Here is a 20,232-nt window from a genome sequence, read left to right as displayed (position 1 = left end):
TGTCATGCAGTTTTTTGGGGGGGGATGCTTAGTTTTGTTTTTTTATCATGACCTTTATACATGATAAAAGTTACTATTGCTATTTTCTTTCATCTCTTCCAAGATACTCTTCCCATCTGTCTCTGTGTTTTTGTTCAATTTCGGAGGCATTTGTACGCAGACCCTTGTTCCTGGTTCGAATGGAATTGTCACCTTGACCATGTGGACGGGGACTGCCGCCGGACCACCACTAGAGGTCGCTAATGAAGCAGGCACAAAAGACCTGCTGTCAGTAGCTCACTGGTGGTTCATATACTGTAACACTGTGCATTAGTTTTTCTTGGTGTTTTGTGTTGTATTTAGACGTGCTTTTAAGGTCAAAACAGCTCGATAAGGTAGAAGACAGAGCATTAGGAGACAAAAAGAATGTATTTAAATACAGTTCATTTTTGAACATTTAAATTTTTAAAGAAAAAAAAGTGTTTGCCAAGACATACAAAACAGCTTTTGCAAAGTCATAAATCCACTTTTATGATAACCACTTTGCTGGATACAAGCAGCAATGTCTTCTTCTAAAGATCCTTGTGAGGCTCATGGAGTATGTGACCCTCTGTGTAAGCCACAATACGTCTCTTGTAATCAGACTAGCCAGAAAAGGTTTGATTTTGTTTTCTTGTTCAGCGCAACTAAAAATATCTTAAACCTATTGCAGCAAAAATTTTAAGCAAGTTTTGATGTTATTGAGTGTTTTCCAAAATGCAGGTATGCGGAAAGTCCGGTCTAATGTCAGAATAACTGTCTGTTTGATGCCTGTTGCTTTCAGTGGAGTGGCCGTTCCGCAGGCTCTCCCTCACGTCTGCAGGCAACGTGACAGTGTTGCTGTGGACACTGGCGATTCCAAAGGCCTGGGGGCACTCAGCTCTCAGAGCGCGACCCCCTTCCAGGTCCGGTGGGACAAGCTGCCGGAATTTCGGCCGGGGGTGTCCCACTGCGCGGCTGTTTCCCAAGTCAGCCGAGGATGTTGGTCAGGACGAGGTTGATGATGACTCCGGCCGCCAGGATAAAGAGCGCGGCGCAGAGGGTTAGGCTGCGGCGCAGGACCAGCGAGCGGAAGGGCAGGACCTTCCCCACCGTCCTGCTGCTGCCGCCGCCCCCAGGGCCACCACCCTCGTCCAGGACTTCCACATCAGTGTGGCCCTCCCCTCGGCTGATGTCCTCCAGCGGCGTCTCCTGCACGGAGTCTGAACACACAGACGGGCGCTGAGGTGAGACTCCCGTCGAACCGCAGCTGGATCCAGCTCAGGCTGCACACACACTCCGCCGTGTGACACAGGCAAATCCACAACAAATACAGTCATGAAAACAATCTGAAGCAAATACTGATTCTGAATTGGCAATGGCCAATTTATAGCTGGAGTATCCCAGACTCTGGAGATACTGGCCAGTGCCCTGCTTCTGGCCGGACACTATGGACAACATCATTCTCATAATAATTAAAACGAGTCTTACACTTCCTTTACGTTCTTTGTATTTCTTAAATGAGCACGATTGGAGGAGCTTACTGATCAAAAACAAGACCTGCACTACACGTGTGTGAAAACGTTAATTTAAAGAAGTTCACACTTCATTTAAATCTGAGAGCAGACCTAGAACTGCACCTGGGACAGTTTTGTGCACACGGGACTATGGCACATGCCAGCGTTCAGGGTTACCATAAGAGCAGCTCTTGATAGCGTTGGCCTGGATTTTGCTCTCCTCTGTGGGGGTGCTGCTCTGTACCCCAGCTCTAACCAGCGCCTGGAAGAAAACACCTGCCCCATTACTCCTGTGTCACTGGCACATAGAGTTCAAATTCATTTATGGCAGACCAGAGCCCTCCTACAACCACACTTCTCACCGGAACAACGCAGACTAAATCGTTTCGCTCCACTTCGGAGTGAACGGCACATGTAAACCTCAGCTGACTGTGGACGCATGATCTAACTCAGCCCTCTCTGCCCAGTTCATGTTGCCAATTCATTAGGTGCTGATTACTATGATGTTAACCCCACACAGTCTGTAAATTCACATTCCACCTGCAAACGTAGGAAAAGAGGAGGAATCTCAGTGACAACTTGTCACGGGCTTCTTCCTTTTGTAAGTGTCAGTCACATGGTGTACTGCATCTGTTGTCATTTTTGGTTTCTGATTTGTAGGATTAGGATTGTTAATATGTCTAATTGTAACTATCACTTGTACAAAGACATGAATCACATCTTGTTGGAAGCGTGGAACGCACAATGTCATGGCAATGCATGCCTGTACACCTAGAAAGGAAAGATCTGCCCTGACATTGTATGTGTAAAAAATAGGCAGCACTGACGTATGCCATATTTTATAAGGGGGGAATGAAGAAAGACACAAGATGTGAAGAGGGGTTAACTGACTTCTTTCGAAGCAACAGGCTAGAGTTTATGGCAGGAAAGGGAGAACTGATAAGGATTCCAGATCCCAGAGGGAAGGTAATCTAAAACCCTGACCATTTGGCCAAAAGGCTGTAAACTGTCCAAACACCGTGACCTCTCCCCATTACCATAGAACAGAGCGAAGTCAGAAGTGGCAGGAAAACCCTATATAAACTGAGTTTGTACCGGCATTTTGAACAATACTTCGGTTTTGTTGTTTCTTGCATGTAATAAACTCATCTGTTTAACTTCATCTCGGGATCCAGAACCTTATTCTTTCTGTTACAGCAATTTTGGCGTAGTTGGCAGACTAAGCAATGCCAAACAGACTTAGTCCATGAATGATAGGTTAATGCTATTTTTTCCCCCCAAGGCCCTGTTGCAAATTGTTGCAGAGTTTTAAACCTAAAAAAACAGGTGTTCTCAGACTGCAGCCCTTCCAGCCCAGTTCCACTGCTGGACTTTAGCGCAACCCTGTTACACTAGGGGTCCTGCTCGATCACCTGTTAAAGAACCAAGGAGCCGGTTGCATTGAAATACTGGAATGGAGTTTATTGGGGGAGGCTGCAGTTTGAGACGTGATGGGAGAGGCAGTACGGACTCTCACCTCTTCTGTGGCTTCTTTCCAGTCGAGCTTGACGAGGAGGAGGATCAAGAAAAGGGACTGTAGCGCCACACATATCAACAAGCCCGTCCACAGACCTGGTGAGACAACCGCAGAGAAGAGAGTGTCTTTTCAGGGAGAGCACGGGAGCCGAGGGGGATGGTTTATAGTCTGAGAGAGAGACAGAGTAGGACCAGATTCCAAGACGAATATGACAGAGAGACAGACGCTTGCCTTACAGAAAGTTCTCAACACCACAGTGGCATGTGTGCACACTGTCATCAGATGGCAAAACACACTCAAAACTAGATAATATTGAACATTTTGTGAAGTACTGTTTTACTGCAAACACTATCCCCGGAATGGCATGGCGTGCTTTCAATTCTGTATGGTGCATTCTTTGTGCTGTCCTGAGTGGCTGTACAGAGTTCTTGACCGTCTGGCTTGTGACTGATCCTCGAGTGAATCCTTACCTATAATTCCCATGTTTACCCCAAACATCAAAGAGACTCCAATGGGGAACCCGATGAAGTAATACCCCACCAGATTGCAGATCACGCCCATCTTCTGTTTCCCTGTACCCCTGACGACTCCTCCAGCCACACACTGGAGAGAGGACACCGACAGTTACAAAACGCATATCGACAGAAAACAGTCTTTTGCTAGGAGAACTGTGACTGGAGTGTTTTCCCATTTTTTCGACCTGCCTTAAACGATTTGTTCCATAGAGCTCAAAAAGTCTCTTTGGTACTAAAGCCTTGAGAGTGTGTGTCAGTAAATCGATCGGGGTGTCTGCTGGTTTAAAGACAGCCAGTCTGTGTACAAGGCCGGTGTGCTCTAAGCCAGAGACAGGCAGCCTAACCGGCATGTGAGTTTAGGTTTTCCATCTCGCACTCCTTGTTAATTGAAAGGTGTCTCTGAAACCTGCAGTGGTGTTGTGACTCGCTTGTGCCCAGCCTTGGTCCTGAACAGCCCCACTGGCCTGTTTGATATGCAGCCCTAAATGGACAATGAGCAGAGATCTGGGAAGCATGTTGTGTCCTTCTAATTAAACAAGTGCTTGAGTCCACTTCAGTCATTCTGAGCTCCACTGAAGACACAGTGGAGCTCGAGAACACTAGTGTGGACAGCTCAGTGTCCAAGGAGGAGTGTTAGCCTCAGAGCTGAAGAGCTTGGAGTTTTCATGTAAAAGTTCCTTCATGACAGGCAGAATGGAGCAGCGCTTTAATGTCCTCTTGGACAGGGTGTCATAAGCAGTATTGTGCATGTATATACAGTATATGTAAAAGCACAATTTCTCCAGTGGAATTTCAACTTATAAATGTCTAAAGGCTTTGTTTTTCAAAAATTCAGAATTCTGTAGAGCCTTTAAAAACAAAACGGCATTGAAAATTCATTTCTCACCGCTATGGCGTCGAAGAAGTGGGACGGCGCATAGAGAACCATCACCTGGGAGACGCGGGTTATAATCTCCCTGCGGGCAGAGAGACAGCGTCAGACCTCAGACCTGAGACCTGAGACCGGACTGGCCTGGCCGGGAGCCCACCGCCTGCTTACCGAGAGCCCCGAGGACATCTCACGAGAAATCATCTCGGCCGGACGTGAGGTGTTGTGTACTGTAGAGACTGGTTTTCTGACGCGGTTGAAAGCAATACCCCATGTAACTCGGGCAGTGATGGGTCTTTATTTAGGCTAAGGAACATTTGAAAGGTGAATTTTCGGGATGACTGCAATATCCAAAGATATATCCATTCCAGATATGGCTTTTTCCCTAATATGACGGTGGTGGTAAAAAAGGAGTCTGTTCATGCTATGTCTAAGCAAGTAAAATGCCCTCTGTATTTGGAGTGGAGGAATGAAAGACCATGGTGTCTCTCTGCTCTCCAGGCTCTTCAGCGTGTATTTTTTTGCAAAACAGCTTTCAAGTTTCCTCTTAGGCCTATGATCTATCCTTCTATTTTCTATCCACTTCTTCCAATTCGGGTTTTGCAGGACCTGGAGCCTATCCCAGCAAGCCAGGGGCACCAGGCAGGCTACACAGCAGTCCACTGCAGGGCAGAGAGAGACACACACACACACACGCACGCACACACAGCAGGGCCAGTTTTCCCTGAATAACCCGACCAGCATGTCTTTGGACTGGGAGGAAACCAGAACAACTGGAGAAAAACCCACTCAAACATGGGGAGAACATGCAAACTCCCCGCAGACAGCACCCCAGGTCCAGAATTGAACCCAGGGCCCCATGACTGTGAGGCAGCAATGCTGACCCCTCTGCTACCTTGCCACCCCTATAACCCCTTTATCCTGTTGTTTATTCCAAGCCAATTCATGCACATAACTTGTCATTTCACATCAGTGAATCCAGTTTTTCTTCATTCTGGAATCTGTCCAAACAGACTGTAGGGAGAGCCTCTCCTGTCTCTCTCATACGCTGACTGGAGCAATGAGATGACTCATTAAACCCGACATTGATGTCGATTAACCTGTCCCCAGAGCCACATCCTACTGAGACAGTACCGACAGGTCCACAGAGTTTCACAGGCGGGCTCTTGCTTAACCCTGGGGGGGTGGCAGAAACCCACACAGAGAGAAGGGGGTAGCTCACAGAATGGCACGGGGCAGTTTAACATTATCGTGAAAGAGCCAAGCTGTCACAAACTCAGAACGTGTGTCTTGTTATACGTGATAGATTATGTAACATTTCTTTCCAGGGGCGCGTTCCACGTGAGACTCACGTGTCGTTGGTGAAGATGTAGGCGATCACGTCCTTCGTAGTTGTGATGATGACGGCTACTATCACCGAGACCGCAACTGCGAGGAAAGGTCAGCGGTCAGGGGGAGGGACCCTACTGGTAAAACCTGCATTCCCGGAAGAAGGATTCCTGGCAATTTCTGTGTTGACGTGGGGATCGGTCATGGATGCCTGCTTTGCAAGCATCATAAAACCTTTCCAAGGATAAAATATGCAAAATGCAATTCATTGGATGCCAAAATGAAAATCTGATCTAAGGTGCTCTCATAAGAAAGACTCTAGCTGCTAACGGTCTGCGAATACACTGCAATGAGCACACACACACACACACACACACACACACACACACACACACACACACACACACACACACACACACACACACACCTAGTGCTGTTTCTTCATTAGATCACCTCTTTTCTTCACTTTTAACTAGTGGATCTCTTGCACTTTGGTTTGAACAAAGTGCAAGTACGGATAATTCCAAAATATTTTCTAATTATTTTAATATCTTTGATTCCCTTTCCTAAAAGATAAACCTGTGTACGGACTGTTTAAAAATCAAATCTTTATTATTAAAGTATTAAATCTTTAAGTGGGTGTGAGATTAAGCAGACATCGTACAGGCCCCCACTCACTCGCTTGATACAGTACCTGCCCGCTTTCTAACTAGAGGGAGCCACGATTTGGAAATATAAAACCTCCCTCTTATGTGGTGCTTTTAAAAGCAGTCATCTTAAATAAATCAGAGAATGAGTTCCTCGCAATTTGATTGGAATTTACGAGCGCCGCGGTGAGATAAATACTGTAGCGCTTTCGGGTTCACAGGGGTCTGCGCCCTCGCCGCTGCTGTCTCAGGGGTAGTTGGGCTCACTAAGACAAGGATAGAGACAATCCCGCCTCTGCACAGTCCGGAGCCGATACAGACTCGCCCAAGCCCGCTCTCCCCCAGTCACTCACCTGCGGTGATCATGCAGACTTTGCCAGAGAGCTTGGCCAGTTGTGTGTCTCCAGCTCCCAGGGCATTCCCCACCCGGACACTGGCCGCCACGCTGAAGCCTAGGGGGAACTGACCGACAACCACACTGTCACGATCATAATCCCCTCCTCTTAGGGCTCCAGCCCTTCCTTGTTCAGTACTCATTCCCTGCACCTGCCTCCGCTTCCTGCCCCCTGTCCTACAAAATCCAGACACTCACTTTGTTCCAGGCTCTGCACTGGTTCTTGTACCAGGAGAGTCCGGGACCTGGAGCGCCTGGTCCCGTCAAGTTTTTAGTTCCTGTTCCTGTGCCGGTTCCGACCCGGTTCCTGTTTTTAATCCCCTTTTGTCTTCGTCTCGGATGGACTGCGGCTCTGGACTCTGTCTGCTCTCGGATTCCCCCTTGGACTTATTTCTGGACGGTTTGCCTCGGCCACACCTCCCCCAAACACCAGCGCACCATGGACACGCCCCCCTGTTTTCATTCCCGTTTCCCGCATGCCTTTTCCCCCCGTGTTTTCCTCACTCTACCCCGGATTGTGTCGTCTGCATAGGGTCCGGAAAGAACGCTTGCGTTACACACGCACAACAGTCACGCTACGGCTGTAGCTGAAACTCTTAACTGCGTGGACTGGGGAGGAGAGCTTTGTAAACCATTACAAAAACAATCTAATCCTCATCTGCAGGAACTGAAGGGGTGAAGAATTCGCCATCACTGGCAGACTTGGGCAAGATACGAGAAATTGCTCTCCGGGTCCTTTTGCACCAGAGCGTGCTAAAAGTAAGTAAAGAGGCCGTTATCGTCAATGGGCTTGACCTTGGTTCCACGTTCAGAGTTTGACAAAACAGGTCTGTTAATAGTTAAATCGTGACCGCTGATCCAAATTCATTTACCATGTATGAAATGGTGGCCAGTTCATAGATGACGGACTGAGATCCCAGTTCCACTTCACTCACCAGCCCTGCAGGAGAGAAGTAGCGCTGAGTCAAGACACCGGCGCTCGGGCTGGGGCTGCACGTCGCCCCACTGAGACTGACCGGCCGACGCCCAGCAGATTCAGCCCCAGAGTCACGCCCCACACTCACCCTCGCAAACGCCATTACATTCCCAAACCCACTGTTTCACGATCTCATTCCTAACTCAACCCATCACATCCCCACAGGCACCAGATTCCACAGATTCTCACTCCTGGACCAATTATCCAACCACGTCCCTCTCCCTTCACTATTTAAAGTTCCATCACACACCAAACCTTGCTGACGATTGGAAAAGCCTCCTTTAGAGTTTTCTAGTGCGCGTTTTTGTCTTGTTGAATTTCCCTTTTGATCTAGTCTCTCGGATTTCGCCTTTCGGATTGTCTTCTCGGTTTGCCTCGGCTCTTTCTGGTTGACTGATCTCTAGCTTCTCCTATTGACCTTGCTTCTGGATTACGATTTTGGATTGTTTGCCTCTGCATCCCGCAGAATTCGTGGCTACGCACAGGATCCCAGGAGAACTACCTTCCGGATCCCTGACACCCAGTAAGTGAATATAAAGTTGGCGCACAGATGAAAGGGAGAGACAGGAAGTGTGGGGTACACTGGTTCAGCTGAATGAGCGCCACCAGACACTGTTCATCAACACCATGCATGCCTGCTCACCCCTTGTTCTGTAAAAATGTTAAATGAAACACAAAACACTTTCTATTTCATGAGCAAACACCAGCTGAAGGAACAGTACGTAGGCTTACAAGACTTTTTTTTTTTTAAACTGACCACACAAGAGTCCTCCAATCTCGTAGGTCCACCACTCCAGGCACAACATAAGCATGCTGGGAATGGCCAGGCAGATAAAGGAGCCCCATTCCTGCAGGCACTCTGTGGACCAGCCTGCAGGGGGAGACAGAGAGCCAGGGTACCTCAGCAAACAAACAGGAAGGAAGTTGCCCATTCCATGGCTTTTGAGTTACCCCTACTGTGAGCTAGAAGCTACATGATACAAAGTTAGGAAACAATAAAATAGTCAAACAAAATGTTAGGATATATAGCTGAACATGTAGAGGTTAAATCAAGGAATTTTATGGCACTAAAAAATTGTACAATGCACTAGTAAGGCCTCATTTAGAATATTGTATATGAGAGTGGTCACTGTGTTACAGAAAAGATATTGCTGATCTGCAATCAGTCCAGAGAGGCGCTTTCTGGGGTTTAAAGGAATGTCCTACACTTGACACTTGGTCTGGTTGTAAGAACCAGAACCTTTCAGTCCAGAACAGACAAGATGACAAGAGGACCTGATACAAGTATCCAGATTCCTCAAGGGCACGGAGAGAGACGACCCCCAGGGGACTTACTCAGCATGAACAGTAAAACACATACCAGGGGACACAAGTGACAAACTATTTGCACCTGCATTTAAGACCGTGAGCAGGTGGCACAAAGGAGGAACAAGATGCCCAGCCATGTTGTTGAAGCCAGCTATGGTTTCTTCACCTCAGAGCCATTAATGGCAAACTACCACACAGGCATGATGACCGAATGGCTCCAACCAGCCTCCAAACAGCCTCCAGCAGGGGAAAGACTGGTGATCTTTCACCATGCATGAACGTCTCCTCCAGGTCTCTCCCAGTCATCCGGGAGTATAGTCAGCCTAGTGTCCAGCGCGAGAGTTTGGGGGGACTCACCTGTCCAGGTGGACTGGTGCAGTTTCCTCCAGCGGATGTAGGCGTACAGCAGGATTGCCAGCGAGTACTGGGAGATCGTGTTGGCTGCTGCCGACCCGCTGCAATAAACCAGAACACAGCTCAGGCTGCTGTAGCCCTGTTATCTGCACATACAGTGCACTTATATACTGTATATGGCGCTGTTACATTTAATCCACGTATTTTTCATTTACACCAATTCCTGGTCTTTGTTCATAGTGGGCAATCTTTCAGGACCCAGAAACATCCAATTTCACCCCCCCCCCCAGTACACACAGAGCCTGCTGCAAGGGCACAATTTAAATACCACATTACTTAGTACTTAGCAGTACTTAGTACATAGTAGTTAGTAGTACATAAACACCACATTAGGCACACTGTGTGCAACCAATTTAAAAGGCTGAACAACTGCTGCCTCCTTGCTAGCTTGATGTACAGTACCTGCCCTGTGTGCACTGTCCTCTGTGTTGCACACAGAGGCAGGGACGTTCAGCAGGGAGAAGGGGCACTCCAGCACAGTGCCACTGACGGGCAGCTCTACTTACGCCACTCCCAGCTCCAGCACAAAGAGAAAGACGTAGTTAATGAGGGCATTTAAGATGTTCCCCAGAGCCCCGGTGACAACCTGGGGAAAGATGATACCCTGCGGGGAAAACACACATTTCAGAGCGAAAAACGTAGAAGGTAAAACTTCGTGAGGTCGCAGAGAACGCAGAAATAGTGAGAAGCCAGTACCTGATTCTGCAGGTATCGGCCTTGCAGCTGATACAGGAACGCTGCCTACGAGAAACAAGCCAAGACACGCAGTAAAGAAACCGAACAGAAACTGCTGACTTGACTGAGATATTTCAGTTCCTTTCAATTAGAATCCCCCTGCTGGTTTCGGGAGCACCAGACAGCTGGTAAACACATGGAAGTTGCCTTGTTTTCCTGGGAAGCAGGAAGTTCCCGCTGAGCTGAGTAGACTGAGCTCTTAAACGAACTCCCGGAGGTACAGAGTCTTAATTAAGTGTCTTAATTAGAGCTTTTCTCTTTTTTGCCCAGTCGGACTGAAGACTGTCAAAGCTGTTGCAAGTGGACCCTCCCAGAGGAGGAGAACAGGTACATTGATCTTCCTATTCATGAGTCGTCTTCCCAGGCTCCACACGCGCTGAACCAGCCCAGAGCCGAGCACTCCGGGCCTGGAGGGGACGGACTACTCTGAGACACCGACACAGCTGGACCTTTTAGTCTTGAGCAGGGAAGACTGGATATAAACATGCAAAATTCTTCAGGGCACGGACAAAGTCAAGTCAGTGAAATACAAACCAGGGGGCACAAATGAAAATGTTGTGGAAGTGGATTTAAAAACAGACAGGAGAAATGGCTTTACACCAAGGCTTGTGGGAGTATGGAACAGGCTACTCGGCCATTTTGTTGTAGGTATCCTGGCTTTATCCAAGAAACGTCCTCATAAAGGATCAATTAGCTTCTGACTCCTAAGTGGACTAGTTTGTACCCTGTCTTACATTTCTATGTCCTGTGTGTCAAGGGATCGCACTGTTACTTCAGTCAGGCAATCTTTCAATATTTCAACTTCAGCAGCTACAAGTAGCAGTCAAGCTGAAACCATGAGAGTTCTGTCTCTCTGTCTGCTTAATGCTGTTGCTTTTACAACACAGACTTTTACAACCGGGCACTATCATGAGTCTCACAAGGCCATGATGAGATTAGAATAACTACGTCTTTAGAACTATTTTTTCTTTGTGGACTGAAGTTGACTTTCAGCAGCCGACTTCGAGATCAATCTTTTAAGGGCAGAGGGGGCGTGACAGCTTCCAAAGTTCAGAATTTCTCTAAGTCTCCGTAACTGATGTAAGAAGTCTGGAAATGGCTTTGCTGTGTTCGTAAAGGCCAGTTCTGCAGAGCCAGCCCTGTTTCTCTGGTGGGAACCCGGTAGTGCTGCTCGTCTGCTTCCCAGACAGAGGCTCATCGGTTCTGTACTCACCGGAAGAGCAGGCATAAATATCTTCACGTAGAGCTGCGACAGCCTGAGGGAGAGAGAATAACAGAGGGCTGGAGGAGCAGGTCCACACACATTTGGAAATGTCTGTTCCGTTCCAGCGTTACAAAAGGACAGACCTTCCTTAGAATTGAATGAGCTGAGGGGAGTGTGTGCGTGCGCGCATATTAATAGATGCCATTTAAATATTCTGTCTAGGCAAAGGTAAATAAAGACCCCAAAGTGAAGCAGGGGCTATACACTTCCCTGAAAAGAAAGCCGTTCAGACTTCGGTCTGAATTTTACTTTAACGTGAGCGTCTTAAACTGTGAGCTGTTGCTTGGGGAGGCTGCCACCAGATTCACAGCTCCAGCTGCTGACTGCATCCCAGAGAAAGAGGTCTCAAGCTCTTCCCCCTTGAGGAAAGTAACGGCTGGCAGTAGGAGTGTCTCAACAGGCAGACAGGGGCAGGGGGCGGAGGTAAACACATTTTCTGCTCCACTCCTTCAGAAGTATTTATGCAACTGACACAGGAGAACTGCGGTGAACCTGGATGAGTCTGAGGAGTGGTCAGGAGTGCTCATTCTCAGCCGTCCGGCCAGTGTACAGTGTGCAGGGCTTCTCTGTCTCGTCTCCTGCAGTGTGAGCAGAAGCTGGGCAGATGCCCCCCCTCTCTGACCTGGCCACCTCGGTCCGCTGCCTCACGGCCAGCAGGATGGGCTCGGTGTTGATCAGGAGCGCCCAGCAGGGACAGCAGGCCAGCAGCAAGATGAGGATCGCTCTCTGCAAGATGACTCCCACACGCTTCAGGTTCCCACTGCCATACGTCTGCAGAGCAAGCAGGCCGACAGAATATAGGTGGGCAGTGAATTAGGCGGGGGGGTTATGAAGTGCTGTCTGGTTTGAAGTTGATTAAGTATCTGTTTTTATTGGCATTCGGTCTGTAACCCTCCTGGATACAAAAAGGGACACAAGAGAAACTAAGAGGAAAAGCGAAGCAAAAGTGCCACTTCTTCACAGCGAGAGCAGGGCGGGTCGGACACTGAGACGTTCCCCAGCCATTGCCGGGGCTGTCTCACAGGGAATCCATCCATGTATAATCCGAAAGCCCGGTTCTTTTTCCTGGTAAGGATCACAGCAGGACAGAGCCTGTCCTGGAATCACAGGGCTCAAGGTGGGACTGGGTGGCCAGTGCTCCCCTGTCTTCAGTTCAGTTCAGTTGTCATATGCGCAAGTAGTAATAATAATAATAATAATAATTCCTTACACTTATATAGTGTTTTTCTGGACGCTCCACTCAGGTAACACCCCTACTCTTTTCGACAAACGCCCTGGGATTTTTAATGACCAGAGAGAGTCAGGACCTCAGTTTTACGTCTCATCCGAAGGATGGCGCCTTTTTACAGTACAGTGTCCCCGTCACTATACTGGGGCATTAGGACCCTCACTGTCACGCCCAGTACACCTAGAGGGCGCTCTACTTCTCTCCTGTTCCTAGTTCCCTGTGATTATTCATGTCTTTCTGGTGTGTCTTGTTGTGTAGCCTATTCACTTCCTGCTTCTGCTCTGCTCCTTCGCTCAGCATTGAGGTTCGGATGTCCTGAAACCCTCCAAGCACCAGGTCGCCCCACGTCCGCTACCTGAGGGCACAGGTTTCTATACGGCATGCCCGGGCTAGCCCCCGTCTCGCCGCTACGCATAGGGTCTTTTTCGCTCTCCTGCCATTCCACGGTTCGTCCTCTCCGACATCCGTGACACTCACAGACCTGCAGGGTGAGCGTGACTATTGGCCCCACTAACACCTCTTCCAGGAGCAGCCTTAGATTTTCCCAGGAGGTCTCCCATCCAGGTGCTGACCAGGCTCACACCTGCTGAGCTCCAGTGGGTCACCAGGTGATATGGCTGCAGGCTTACATGCAAATAAGCATTTCAAGTGTTATGAAATACTTATTTGCATGTGTGCTCCAATACAAAGATGTTAAAAGGAATCACCAAAAACATCCACACAGAACAGCAGTAGCAACAACAAGTTAAATAACAAGAAGCTTTAAAAAAAGTCAGCCAAAGAGTACGAGGGAAAAAAAACATCAGTGTGAGCCAGTGGTAGGGGTAGAGTTCAGTAATCTGAGTAATCTGAAGAAACTCTCTCTGAGTCTGGACGTTCGTGCCTTTATGCTCCTATAACCCTTACCAGAGGGGAGGAGGGAGAAAATTGAGAAAACAGGATGATCCTTAACGATACTTCCAGCCTTCCTGAGACAGCGAGCAGTAACAATGTCTGAAATAGAGGGGAGCTGTACTCCAGTGATGGACTGGGCTGACCTGATCACCCCCTGTAACAACGAGCTGCTGCCAAACCACACTGTGATCCCACACTCTCAATAGCACACCTGTAAAATGTGGTAAGGACCGTTGAAGACACACCAGATTGTTTCAGCTGTCTGAGGAAGTTAAGGCGCTGTTGTGCCTTCTTTGTAGCTCCAGTTACATGCTGGGACCACGTTAGATCATTAGTGATGAAGGTACCCAGGAACTTGAAACTGCTAACCATCTCTACAGCCGCCCCATTGATGTGAACAGAGGTGTGGTCAGCACCCTGCTTTCTGAAATCAATGACCAGCTCTTTGGTTTTTACCTGACGTTGAGGGAGAGATGACTGTCAAGGCACCACTCCACCAGGTTCCTGACCTCATCGCTGTAGGCTATCTCATCATTCCCGGTGAATCGGCCAATGGTGGTTGAGTCATTGGCACCTGTGGCCCAGTCAGTGATTCTCGATCCAATGTTCACAAACACTTGTCGATCATAAACAATTGCTGAAAAGACTCACTGGATACAAAAAGCCCACAACACGAAACAGACAGAGACGTACAGACAGTACGTTTCCGTACAGATTCCTCAGCCAACAAGCAAGATTCCTCTCATCTGAAACCCACTCGAAGTGTCTTTCCTCTCACACCCCCCTGCCTGGACTGGAGTGATGTGTTCTCTCTTGATGGGCAGGAGAGGAGAATTTCCTCCTCAGGCCTCAGGGGTCCTCTGAATCTATAAGACCCCCCTCCCCACCAGGAACACAATCTCTCAGCAGTGCACATAAGAGAAAGGCACTTCCTGTGCCCCAAGATTTATCAGAAGGAGCAGAAGCTCGGAAGAAACAAGTCTGACTTCTTGGAAAAGGTCAGAGGATTAAAACCATCTCCTACCTGAGATATTAAAGTGTCACAGGCAGATGCTAATCCACTTCCTATTGAGATTCCCATCACATTTATGACCTGAAAGAGAAGGAGCGTGCAAACATTAAATATTTGCAGTCGGTGCACAGTGGTCACAACACTGTGGCTAGCAGAACAGAATGAGGTGTCTTAGAAATGTGCGCTAAGCAGGCTGATAAGAGGTCAAATGAGCTCTTCCTTGGTCAGCTCTCCCTCTGGAACACTTCTGCATGCTTTCCATCCCGGGGATGACATTGGAGTTGAGGTCACTGTAGATCCCTTGGCATTGTGCATGAGAGAAAGAGAGAAACATACAGGAGGCGTCCTGGCTACAGTCCACTCTGGTCTTGTACAGTCTTACTCCTCCTCCTGCTCAGCTGGTGCAGAGGGGCTACTGGGGGTCTCCCATGGGGGGCTGCAATTCAGCGTTGGGGAAGTGGGACACCCCCATATGTAAAGAGCTTTGGGATGCTCTGTGATGAAATGCAATGAATCAATTGTTATTTTATCCTAGTTAAAAAAAGCACAAAAACGCGCTGTGAATGCACGAAAGGACTAGGTCTTGCTGGACTGCTCGCGTCTGTGCAGCGTTAATACTCACCGCGATGGCCAGGGCCACACCAGCCAGCTCGGTCTTCCCCAGATGGCCGCAGAAAACCGTGCTGACGAAGCTGATGAGAAAAATCATGAGCTGAGAGATCATCTGGAAGAAAACATAAGAATGGAAAACCGTCAGCGAAAGCCCACTCTGCTGCACTTCTAATGGCATGCGTCTTGAGATTCAGACAGTTCTCCTGAAATAGCAGAAACCCCACAGTGATTTCTGAAAGGATCACCCTCCCTTTGGGGAGTTCATCAGTGACAAAACCCGTGTTCGAGGAATTCCAAAAAGGCCTTTTGGAAATCCAAATTGTGATCTACACATAACAAACCCAGTCTACCCATCTTCAAAGCAGGCTAGGCAGTCCCTGTGAGTGTAGCCGTCTATACCTTTCAGAGAAGATGCGTTTTAGTCCAATTTAGAAAGAAAACAGATTTGTTCCAAGAAAAGAGCAGGAATTAATCAGTCCCTGCGAATAAGTGGCAATATGTTGTTAGATTGAATAATCTGAGTGTAAGTGCTATTTGTTTCTCAGGTAATGTAGGACGGTGCCAATTTAAAATAGCCTGAGAAGTCAATTTATTAAAATGTTTTAAGCCATTCAGGTTTTCATGATTTAACTACAGTGATTAACACACAGATCCCACTCAGCGTCCACACAGGCTGTGAACTAACAGACAGCAAATGATGAAAAGTGAAACGAGTGAGTTTGATTAACGTTAGTGATGTTTGACCTCTATAGCATATGTTGTATTTTTGAATGTGACTGTTTACGTGTCAGGGGTGAGGGTAGTATTGCAAACAAGTGTCCGATTGTATTGGTTTCCAGAGAGCGGTGTTAATAGGGACAGAACATGTTCCCATCAAGCCAGTGAATTCCTAGTGGTGTGAGAACATACCTTACAGTGCATGCAAATGTCACGACCAGTCCCTGGTGTTACAGTGGCATGCAAATGCCTCAGTACAGCATTTCTTTGCCACAGTTCATGCCTTCTACTTTAAAAACTAAATGGAGAGATTTGCATGGCAGAAGTACTTTAAAACAGGATTGAGAAATACCGGTTGGAAATGCTACTGCATTTTCTACATCCTCCTGATTTTCAAAAAAAGCTTAGGCCCGCTCCATGTCTCTGTGGGTCAGGGCCTCACCTGGCAGACAGTGGGCACAAAGCAAGGTACATCCTGGACAGGACAGCAGTCCATCGCGGAACATACACACGTCAGGGGGGGGGGCAGTTTAGACAGGACAGTTGACCTGGACAGTGTGTGTTTGGGATGACAGGGCGAACATGCAAACTCCACATGGAATGTGCTCCACAATTGAACGGACCTCTCATGACCTGTGAGGCAGGAGTTCTGCGGTGCTCCCCTACAGTTACTAAAGCTTTTAAAAAACGAGTCTCACACCAAGGGCTGGAACGCCAAGGAAGAATGAGAGCTGGCCTGGACAGCCGCTGGTCACCTCTGTCGTTTTAAAATGATGAAAACGGGTTAACTGCAGAAGGCGACCTGGTGTTCTTCATGCCTGTGAGGTTATCTCACACATCGCAACCGCCGCTGTAACTCGCAAAGTTTATATTTCTTATTAACAATACCTCGCGGCCGAGTTCATAGAGGTTGTGTCAGGCAAACCATACCCCACCTAAGACCGAAGAGGATATTTATGACGTGCTGCGTCAGTTTTTCATTCAGTTTTTTTTTAAATATTTTGTGTGACGCTTTTCTTGTCCGTTATGTGACCGTTAATACAAGAGTCATCGTCTCCTGATACGCGGACACTTGGGATCCTGTAGGAGCTTGTAAACGTCTTCAGTGAAAGAGGCAATATGACATTTCATACAAATATTAAATTATATTTAATACTTTCTTGGGAATTTTAAATTTTGACTCGTATCCCACACACCTCGCGGTAGGCGACGCCTCTCCAGAACCACTCAATCCCTCGTTTATTTTCCGTTATTTCTAATAATATACCACTCGGGTACTCCGTGTCCCCAAGCTACGACGCTTCACAAGATATCGAAACCGCGATTTTCCTTGGAAAACGGGTAGATTTTACTAGTGTGGAGTGGCGGTAAGGTATGGAAGTATGGAAGCCCGTTTCTGCCAGGGAGTAAAAAAAAACCGCGCTATGGTATCTCAGACTTGCGACTTAGTAACTCAGAATTGCGACTTAGTAACTCAGAATTCCGACTTAGAATCTCAGAATTGCGACTTAGTATCTCAGAATTGCGATTTAGTATCTCAGAATTGCGACTTAGTAACTCAGAATTGCGACTTAATAACTCAGAATTCCGATTTAGTAACTCAGAATTGCGACTTCGTACAGTATCTCAGAATTGCGACTTAGTATCTCAGAATTGCGATTTAGTAACTCAGAATTCCGACTTAGTAACTCAGAATTCCGACTTTGTATCTCAGAATTGCGACTTAGTAACTCAGAATTCCGACTTTGTATCTCAGAATTGCGACTTAGTAACTCAGAAGTCCGACTTAGTATTTCAGAATTCCGATTTAGTAACTCAGAATTGCGACTTTGTACAGTAACTCAGAATTCCGACTTTGTATCTCAGAATTGCGACTTAGTAACTCAGAATTCCGACTTAAAAACTCAGTATTACCACTTTATACCTCGTAATTGCGACTTTAGATCTCACATTTGCGACTTCGAAATAGCCCATATTTCATTGCCTGTCCTTTTGTTATTGTAATGGATTCGGGTTCTAGGGCTTGTGCCCTCGCCGCTCCCACCCTACTTCGTGCCTCCCTGCATGGGCTCGAACCCAGGTCTTGCCAGCTGAGCTAAAGAACACTTTCTTTACCCCCCGGTGGCCAGCATCCCTGTTATGCGCAGGGGAGGGCGGTGCCGTCACCACACTGCAACCAGATCGTGCAACCTGTATGTCGGCCGTTCCGTTACATTAAATTCATGAATCGTACAGGATCATAGGATCTATAGGTCTGAAGACTTGTCTTGTACAGTGCCCTGATAAAAATCAAATTAATTACACTAATTTTTATAGAATCCCATTTCCGCCAGTGAGGCTTCCACAGTACCCGGATGGAAGAGTGGACGGTGGGCTTTAAAAAAAAGTTTTTATTTAAACACCAGAAATACAACAACGGAGACAGAAGATGAAATAAGATACAGAAATAGACACTTCACATCCAGAGGAATTCACAATTATAAAAGCTGAAACTTATACTTTTTACATATTTCCATTGTATGTCCTTTTTTTACTTAAAAAAGAAGGTCTTCTTTAGCTCAGCTGGCAAGACCTGGGTTCGAGCCCATGCAGGGAGGCACGAAGTAGGGTGGGAGCGGCGAGGGCACCAGCCCTAGAACCCGAATCCATTACAATAACAAAAGGACAGACAATGAAATATGGGCTATTTCGAAGTCGCAAATGTGAGATATAAAGTCGCAATTACGAGATATAATGTCGCAATTCTGAGATATCATAGCGCGTTTTTTTTACTACCCGGCGAAACGGGCTTCCATAGGGAGGTATGGGGTGTATGGAAATATACAATATACAATATAAAATATATAAAGTTGTAGGTTCGAATCCCGCGTGGAGCTGTAACCGTTGAACTACATACTTTAGACGGCTCAAGAAACACGCTCGGGTGTAAACATGAGTCTTCTGGTGATCATTATAAATGAGAATCTGTTCTAAATGTGACTTGTCTGGTTAAATACAGGTTCGTTATTCTTACCATGATGATGCCTCTGAGTGCGGTTTTAAAATAGCGTAGTAAACTCGCAGTAACTGGATACTATCTCGACGTATTTACCACGTGCGGACGGCTAAAGGGATATGTTTCCTCTAGTAGGATCGGATCAGCATTAAAGAAGACTGCAATACTGCAGTTCGGTACACATACTGTCTAGGAATGTCATCGCTTGGGCACTGAGCTCTTTACTTTAAAAGTAAAAATGCACGCAGAGCGGTCAGTCTCACCACGGGTCCGGCTAATCTTAAAATGTGAACCAGCTCGTCCTTGTAGTTGACGGGAATCCACTGTCGCAGGCGGCGGAGGCAGCCGGTGAAGACAGAGCAACAGCTTGAGGCGGACACCCCGGGTGCGCTGTCGCGGTGAACCGGCGGTGCTGAGTCTCCGGTCCGAATCCCGTCCATTTCCATTTCCGCTGCGCTCGGGGGAGGGCACCGCTCTGGACAGCGGGGGGAGCAGGTGGGTTACGGAGCAGAGCAGGAAGGCTCTTCTGACAACACTCCCACACACCGCTGATCGCCGCGGGTGTAAGTGCGGGTGGGTTACACCGGCTCCGCTCTCTTCAGCGGGTCACAGCTCCAGCACTGACCCCCCGATCCTGACGTCATTTTACACCTCCCCACCCCGCCGCCCTCGACGCAGTATTATGAAATCGAAGCTCGTTTCTGGCAGCCGTCCCGCTGGACATCTGTGGGGCTGTCGAAGCCGGGAGGGAGAAAAACTCGGAATTCGCCACCAGAGCCTCCTGCGTGACTTACTATAAGTGACATTTATCACATCACGTGGAACAGACTCTGAACACGCATAGAGATGTGTATGCAAAGGAACAAGTAATAGGTTTATTCCATGCTGAAAAAAAGAAGAAAGAGAACACAACGTTTCGGCCGTGGAGCCTTCTTCAGCCTACTGTATGCATGCTGACGCAGCTCCCCCCCTGAACTAGAGATGTGTATGCTGGCGAGTGCAGTCTCATCTACCATAGCTCTTGTGAATGTAAGGCAAATACATGTTTTGATCTATAATGTTCGAAATAATTTAGGTAACATACGAGACAGTGGTTCTGTTACAGATTGCCCATTATGAATGAATAGTTCTTTGTGTAAGAAGTTGTTATCTAACACTGTTTGACTATTATTTCGACACGCTCCAGTGTCTCTGGTTGGCAGACAGTCATTCAGGAACTGCCCGTCCCGCCATTGGCCACGGTTGGTTGGAACCTCAAGCCAAGCACGGGTGGTCAGACGTTGGCAAACTATAG

General features: G+C 47.6%; 1 protein-coding gene across 7 annotated transcripts; it reads right to left on the bottom strand.

The window, feature by feature from the left end:
• Positions 1-389: 389 nt before the first annotated feature.
• LOC148814385 (multidrug and toxin extrusion protein 1-like) lies at positions 390-19,544 on the bottom strand. 7 transcript variants are annotated; one of them, XM_088907223.1, is made up of 17 exons: positions 19,202-19,544; positions 15,237-15,338; positions 14,627-14,695; positions 12,103-12,251; positions 11,430-11,472; positions 10,178-10,222; positions 9,988-10,085; positions 9,425-9,522; positions 8,517-8,630; positions 7,656-7,723; positions 6,743-6,851; positions 5,766-5,841; positions 4,432-4,501; positions 3,501-3,633; positions 3,031-3,125; positions 1,692-1,776; positions 390-1,220 (listed from the first exon to the last, which is right to left on the bottom strand). In XM_088907223.1, exons 1-17 carry the CDS (start codon positions 19,382-19,384, stop codon positions 988-990), a joined length of 1,770 nt encoding a protein of 589 aa, XP_088763349.1. In that variant the 5' UTR covers positions 19,385-19,544; the 3' UTR covers positions 390-987. The 7 variants fall into 7 exon arrangements, with proteins under 7 accessions (XP_088763349.1, XP_088763353.1, XP_088763352.1 ...); XM_088907227.1 differs by lacking the exon at positions 1,692-1,776; XM_088907226.1 differs by lacking the exons at positions 1,692-1,776; positions 7,656-7,723.
• Between the last annotated feature and the right edge of the window lie 688 nt (positions 19,545-20,232).

Source organism: Atractosteus spatula, chromosome 27 (genome assembly GCF_055471065.1).
Source record: "Atractosteus spatula isolate fAtrSpa1 chromosome 27, fAtrSpa1.hap1, whole genome shotgun sequence".
NCBI lineage: Eukaryota > Metazoa > Chordata > Actinopteri > Semionotiformes > Lepisosteidae > Atractosteus > Atractosteus spatula.
This window is presented reverse-complemented; position numbering and strand designations above follow the sequence as displayed.